Below are 7,694 nucleotides of genomic sequence, written 5' to 3'. Positions count from 1 at the left end.
TCAGCAGAATAAACAAACATAAATTAGTCACAATATGTTGGAAGAATACAGTAAAAGAAAACACGCTTGGTTCTTCTCTGAGAACTCCAGACTGTATGGATTTGTTCAGTTCCACCAGCAGCTCCTCTGATTTACTTTAATCAAGGACTAATTAGATTAACTAGGTACTGGGAACTGGAGGTACTGGACTTCTTTGAACAGGGCATTGGGACTGATAAAGTAATACGCATCAGATCACAATGTATAGTTGACTGGCGTTTATTCTAGTTACAGTGTTTTGAACAGATCACAAGCTTTGCATATTTGTTTTTAGATATTTAATAATAATTTAGCATTAGTAGGCCTATCTTTTTACTCCAGTATTTGTATAGAAGCCCTATAACATTTACACTTGGATAGTCTGGGTACCATTTAGTGCCATTATAATATGCTGTGATAGGTTCATTACAGTACAATTCTACCACTGCCACATTAAACTACCCACACTTTCCAGCAGAGGGGGATGTAGCTCTGAGCCAGTGAATATCTCATTCATATTGAGAAGTCCTTCAGAAAGCAAGAGAGGAGGCTATTTTCAATTAAAATTAATTTCCAATTGATGACTGTGATGACACTTTACTCACAAGCATGCGGTGCAAATTTGTTTTTGCTTGTCTTTCTTGACAGACAAATAGCAGCTGTCCAATAAGTATAAATAAAGGTGAATAAATAATGACTTGCTATACCGGTATGTTATTAAAGTTACAATATATATAACAGTACATGAATTGTCATAAATATCATTACTAATTTCTTATTCTGACATAAGCCATATTCATAAAACAAAAAATAGATTTTTTCCCATAACACAATTATAGATGTAGATACATGTTATGTATATTACGTTTTCATATTAAAAAATTAAAAAGCATAAGAAATATATATGCATATATAATAAAATTTAATATAAAATGAACAATCTAACACATATAAACTAATACTTACAAATACCATCAAAAAAGATATAACAGCCCTACAGTGTTAATGTCTCAAATAAAACACAATAAAGGTTTTTACTTGGATTTAAATATATTATACTTATTCTAGGCTAGTTGGGCTTCACCTATAGCTCTAAAGAATCCATGTCATGGAAAACTGAAATCTAAAAAAGAGGAAGTTTTGAATGTGTATTTGCTTTGATACATAACATAATAACACAATAATTATTGTCTATATTAGCTTACAGAAGTTTAGCCTACCTCTTCATAATAAACTCATGAGGCCTGGAGAGGCTTTTGATTGGGGTACAATACAATTTACATTTTACAGTCTTAAAGGCACAGTATCAAAACAGGCTGTTTAATTGGAACCGAAAAGAATGAAAAACGAGTCTGTTGGGTTATACTGAGTTAATAAGATATATATCATTAATTTTGCCTTAGTGGACATAGTTGGTTTTCTGGGGCTGGCATGCCTCCAGTGCTTTAGCCATGGCTCCATCACAGGCAGGCAGAATGACCAGGGGGAGTTTGATTTCTGGGTTTTTAGTGAAGGACACATCCAGGATAACCTGTAAAATCCAACATAAATTGGGTTTCAAGACATGTAAGTGGCTCAGTGCTGAAGGAGCCTAAGGGTGGACTCTACCATTCAAGTATTTGTATTCTCTCACATTACTGCAGTTACTCTGTATGGATACAGTGAAGCAGGGCAGCAAGGACTAGGGCTGGGCAATAGGGCAACAGAACTGGAAATCAGTGATGACTGACATTTAAAACCTGACAACAAGTAATACTGACAGGAAGTATTGCTATGAACTTTGGTATTGGTTTGGTTTACTGCCCATTGTTGGTGTGTACAATTATCCAACAGGGGGCACTGTAAGAACACTGTAAGAATCAGCAGGAGCTCACAAACTCCCAAAGCGAGTAACATTGCCACCAAGGGTTGAATCGGAAACAGTGAAAATATATATTTCTGAAAATTGTTGGCACAACGTTCACTGAAGAGAAAACCTCATGTAGAAGCTGTTTATTCTTCATTAACATTCACAGTTTTACTTGTGAGCTATTGTTTTCTGCAAGGTTTACTTACAGATGGTAAGAATTCAACCTCCTACTCATCCAACATTATAGCTACTGCTTTCCTTCAGCTTTTTTATGACCAGAAGTATGGAACACCAAAAAAAGAAACTACCAAGGTCTTACCTTGTTCTCAAAGCTAGTTAAGGCCAAGATTATTTTAAACTGCATCCCATTTTCCATATACATGCAGTTTGTTTCTGCCTTAATCCATACCATTTGCACATCCAGCACTGAAATAGCGGTGTTAATGAAGTTCAGGCTTTCAACAGAGTGCAGGGCTGCTGGTATTCATTATGTTAGGTGAGCGCTGTGTGGAGTCATGTAGTCTAAAGAATTTTTATTAGGACCCCTTGGCTGTATGTTTGTGTTTGAATGTGACTATACTATTGAATACTTGAAATCATTTTTAAAAATATATAATTAACACTAGTTATCTTTTAATTCATCAACTGCTACCAGCAAGTTAAAGGTCACAAGGTTAACACTAAGGAAAGCCACTGTAACACTCAGAATCACACTCACACTTCTAAGAATATTGATAATATGGTTTATCTTGATAATTCTGCAGGCGCTAATCATTCGTCTAAATGTATGTAATTGCCCAAGCCTACTAATGACTCTTTTATTGCCCTTTCAGTCAATACTAAATCAATACATCTCTCCTTACACTGTTATTATAGATGATGAACAGATACCTTCAGTCTGTATTCCACTTTGAGAATGCGGCAGTTGAGGATGGTGGGGGTGGCTCCCCAGGGAACAGTCAATATTTTAGACACAGTTTGCCTGGTGGAGGAGGACAAAGCAGCATCTTTCTCTTTCACAATGTTGGAAGTATGCACTGTTCTGTTCCCTTGAGCAAAGAAGCTCTGCTTCTGATAGATGATGTACTTGGGAACAATCTTTCTGGTCGAGCTGTTGACAATTTCGCCTTTGACGATTAAGTGCTCACCTGTGCAGGAATATTAACAGTGTTTTCTTAGGATCTATTTCTATTTGGCTCTGGTTTTCTGATGACAAAAAGAATTTTAGTCTTTAGGTTAGAATTTTAAATGACATTATTACTTAACCATAACCACTTAAAAATTAATAAACTGACATGTACTGTTAATAATTTCTTTCAAAAGCTCTAAATAATTTCTGAAAAAGCAATTACTTTGTTCAAGCCAGTGCTCAATGATACTTTAAATATCTTTATATAAAATGTTTGGTGCCTAATTCAGAAGAATGATCTACTGAACACGCAGTTTATACTCCATCCCAGATCTGACTGTATGGCTACTCTAACATTACTGTAATAATATTGTTATAATATATTTACCTGTACAATATCCTCATCTTGACTAAAAAGCTAGGTGTCAAAATTACTTACCCGAAGCAAGTACAGTACAGTACAGTAAAGTACAGAACATTTTGAAGCTAGCTGAGCTGTATCATTATTAGTGACCCAGGATAAAAGCAACACTGTAACTTAATTAAATACATTGCATGTCCAAATGTTTGTGGACACCACTTTTAATAATTGCATTCAGCTACTTTAAGTTGCACCCAGTGCTACACACATAGCTTGTCTAGACTAGTATTGCCAATAGAATAGGACTAGATAAACTACTGTATCAAATTATAATGCCAGATGTGGGCTAGAGGGGTATAAAGACCCTAGAATTGAGCTGTAAAGCAGTGAATCTGTGTTTTCTGGAATTATGGTGCTCCATCCAGTACATTTGGGATGAGTTGAGAAGTTGGGGATGAGATGGGGTGATGATCATCCAAGATCCTGACCTCACTAAAATGTGTGGTACAGAATGCAATCAAATCCTAATAGCAATGCTACAAAATCTAGTAGACAGCCTGCCCTGGACAGTAGAGACAGTTACTCCAAAAGAAGCAGGATGACATGTTTAATACCCTTGATTTTGGAAGAAAAATGCATCAGTTTTTACATATACCTTGCTGGTAACCTGTCTTCTCCAAAAAAATGTTCATTGAGATGTTACCAGAGGCAAAGAAGGTAACATTCCTATCTTTAACTCCATACTGTGGTGCCTGGAAAAGCAAAAACACAACTCATTTCATTCACTTAGCAGAAATATGTTATGGACACTGTAAAAAGATGTTGCTACTGAAACCTGAAAAAATGACACTTTGTGTGGTAATGAGTATCTATGATCCTATTTACATTTTTTCCAGTATATTTACAGTATAATTCATTATGTCACTGAAAAACCTTGAATCTCCAAAATAGCAACTTTTTACGGCAAGCAACCTGCATAACTTTCAATGGAAGTCAATTTCTGTTGGTCTATTCATCATGAAGTATAAAACATATAAGGTGCAGCTTCAAATTTGGAGACATTGAGATACAAGGTTTTTGCCTGACAGCAATGGTATGTAAGATCTTTTTCACAAATCTATTTATGGGCGCTCAGACCATGGCTACAGGAAGAAGTGCATCAGGACGTGAAACAAAGGCAAATTCTGTCTTGGCTTTGCTTGGCACTCGCAGCGATCTGCTCAACTGGGCCAACAGGTGATATTTAACTTTGCCACTTTCACCTTTGAAAGATGATGGCAAGTCACTGTAACAAAGAAATCATCATTAACACACACACAAGTAACACACACACACACATTGTGCAGAAAGAAAACGTAATTAGTGGGAACATGTAAAGGTGAGCAGTAACAGTTAAGGTCAAAGTTTCTACTGTTTTTAAGGTATAATTTATAATGTGAACTGCAGTCTAATGAGCAAATGTGCTGAAGATTCAAAGGGTAAAATAACCATATTTGTCTGTGGGACCACTGTGAGAATGGAAAAAAATATATAATTAGGAGCAAGTTTAGACATTGCAAACAAATAGGCTGAAAGAGTATCCTTGTATTTAAGAAATATTTTATAATTTACCCATTAAAAAGCAGTCTAATAAGCAGTCTAATTGTTCAGGCCAATTCAAAGTGTATAATAAACACATGCTGTGTAGGCCTACTATGAGAAAGAAAGCAATAAAGACAACTGGAACAAATGAAAGGATTACTCTAAATAATTTAGGAATAATGATGCATATAAATGGGTTCAGAGATTCTCTGTTATGTGAGAAACATTGACCAATTTATCAAGTGAAAGACAGTCTAATGAGGCTAATTTAAATGATAAAGCATAAAATGAACACATTTTATTCGGGCCTACTGCGATTCCGAGCAGAAATGAGAAAATAACTTACTTTGAGGGAAGCTGAACGACAAAAGGGAATGTATGTCTCCCAGGGCTGAGAGTAAAAGAGCCTTAAAATGTATTCAAATAAGTTAACACATAAAATATAATAACATTGTAAACCAAATGTAATTACTAATAAGAATTATTTTATTAAGATCCTCAATAATCAATAACACCATTAGCCATTGGGCAAGATATAAAGCAAGAACTGTATCATGTTAAACTTACTGAAGCTAAACGTCTAAAACATCTATGGTTATTTTAGTAAATCTGATTTTAAGGATCATAAAATAATCTGGTATCTTACCATTGCTATTCTCATTGGGCAGAATCGACTCTGTTTGTGAGAAGTATTTCTCTTCATCCCAGTATGTCACTTGCTGTTCTCCATGAGTTTCTGTCCACGCCACACTGGCTTTCCCTTTTGCCTTGATGGTGAGGGATTTGATGGTGGTTTTCTTTGAGACTTCAACAATAAGCTGCCCTGTCAAAACATCTCCGTTGCTAAAGGTGTTGCGCTCATTTATGGCATTGCACTCAACAGTGAGCTTCATCGCTGCACCATAACAATCAACGCTTTGGTGTTGGGGAGCAGGTGTGGAGCCTTTGTTTTTAGAATCAAGATGCTCATAGGTGAGACCTGTCTACGTCCGTCCAATGAAATAACAGAATGCTGAACTGCCAGTGCCCCTGATTGGTCATGAGAACAAGTTGCAAAACCACCCAAACAGGTTTGTCTTCTGGAGATACATTTTAATGCCACATCATTAACATACATACAGATCTGAATAGCTGAGAGTAATGTCTACAAACGTCCATGAGGACATTTTTCAAAGCATTTACAAAGCAATTTGTTGGCCTGTTCTCTTTTATTCCACATCATCAGCCTTTTTCCAAAACCAATCTTGCTTTTAAGTGCATTTAATTACAATACTAGCCAAACCATGCCAAATGCTCTGGTGTTACATACTTAGTTTACAACTATTAGACTTTGGGTCAGGCCAGTTTTCCAGATGCATATTAATTCTACACTAAAATAATTCAATAGTTCAAAACATAGTGTTTTTAAGTGCAAGACTTAATAGTTAATGAACAAATCTTTTTTTATGCCCTGACTACAGTAAATAGTGTAGGACTAAATACTTTTTTTAGGTTTAGACAAAATATTCAATGGCTACATAGCTAAATAGTGTAAGCTTAAATACATAATAAGCCTAGACTACATAGTCTTTAAAAAAAAACAGCCAAATAGCCAAGACTAAATACTTCATAGGCCAGGACATAGTCCAAGACTAAATACTATCCCAGCTAACATGTCCAGGGGGGACCTGTATGGGGTACCAACTGGGAACCAGAATGTTTTTTCCTCAGATTACATGTTGGTCACATATATGGCTGCCCACCAGGGTCAGTGAATTGACCAGGAGGGGTTAAATATGGGCCCATCTGGGTTCTACACTGCACATGGGGCCAGGGTGAGATTAAATTGCGGCACATTTGCGGTCCCAGTAACATTAGCAGTAACAACGTATGTCCATACTCAAAGCCCATGCCAACCTTGAACGGACCTAGCCCATGTTCCACCCATCTGAGCCCCACATGAGAATGTCGGCTGGGTTATGGGCTTAAACTAAATGGTCTGAAACTACTTTTGGGGCCAGGCTAAATAGTCCAAGACTAAATACTTTATAGGTCAAGATGAAACAGTCCAAAACCATTTTTTTAAGGCCAAGCGAGCAGAGAGTGACAGCGAGGAATGAGCCATAAGAAACCGAGATCAGAACGTGGAAAGGGGACAAACGAATACCACAAGCCTAGCTTAGGATACAGGGGAGTAATAAGGGAACCTAAACCGTGAGCCTCGCTTAGGAAACAACAGGGGGAACTTGAACAGCCACAACTAGAGCAACGCTTTACGTGAACAAATAGGTAGCTGGAGAACCAACTGTCTGAACGAGATAACAGGGCAAGCCCAACCTGAGTATGCCGTGGAACTGCCTCGTGAACTAGAGCCACCAGAGAGCATGAACTGGATCCGACGTAACGGAACTGCCTCGAGAACCAGATAATCTCTATGTGTTCACAAACACATAGAGATTCAATTCATGGCAGTTACTGGCTGGAGCGAGGCTCCTTAAATGCTCCCAGTCCTATGTGCAACTCATGAACATGAAATGAACACAAATGAGGCGGAAGTCCTTATATGGGCCTGTGGAGCATGTGATCACGAGGGCCTAACAGCTACATTATGTTGGAACAATATTCTCCATTATTGGTCTTAATATTTTAGGCAGCTGGACACTGAAAGGTATTGGTACCAACTATCAAATATTTGGTATCTTGACATCCCTAATTACACATTAAAATATAAACCAACAAGTGTTAAGAAGTACATAAAAAAATGTGCTAACATGGTT

General features: G+C 37.1%; 1 protein-coding gene across 1 annotated transcript; it reads right to left on the bottom strand.

Annotated features, from left to right (window-relative positions):
• Positions 1-1,417: 1,417 nt before the first annotated feature.
• LOC140557080 (arrestin domain-containing protein 3) lies at positions 1,418-5,831 on the bottom strand. The gene is made up of 6 exons (XM_072681215.1): positions 5,585-5,831; positions 5,285-5,345; positions 4,495-4,642; positions 4,013-4,109; positions 2,759-3,015; positions 1,418-1,549 (listed from the first exon to the last, which is right to left on the bottom strand). Exons 1-6 carry the CDS (start codon positions 5,829-5,831, stop codon positions 1,418-1,420), a joined length of 942 nt encoding a protein of 313 aa, XP_072537316.1.
• Positions 5,832-7,694: the final 1,863 nt, after the last annotated feature.

The sequence above is a fragment of the Salminus brasiliensis genome, chromosome 6, assembly GCF_030463535.1.
Source record: "Salminus brasiliensis chromosome 6, fSalBra1.hap2, whole genome shotgun sequence".
Classification (NCBI taxonomy): domain Eukaryota; kingdom Metazoa; phylum Chordata; class Actinopteri; order Characiformes; family Bryconidae; genus Salminus; species Salminus brasiliensis.
The sequence above is the reverse complement of the archived record's forward strand: the minus strand, read 5'-3'. Positions and strand labels throughout refer to the sequence as shown.

What these genes read in the sequence shown, in the direction of transcription:
- LOC140557080 (XM_072681215.1), bottom strand. Translation starts at nt 5,831, where the DNA reads ATGAAGCTCACTGTTGAGTGCAATGCCATAAATGAGCGCAACACCTTT. An exon ending in GTCGTTCAGCTTCCCTCAAA is followed by an intron (nt 4,643 to 5,284) that starts GTAAGTTATTTT and finishes TCTTTGTTACAG; the next exon opens with TGACTTGCCATCATCTTTCA. An exon ending in AAGTGGAATACAGACTGAAG is followed by an intron (nt 1,550 to 2,758) that starts GTATCTGTTCAT and finishes TGGATTTTACAG; the next exon opens with GTTATCCTGGATGTGTCCTT.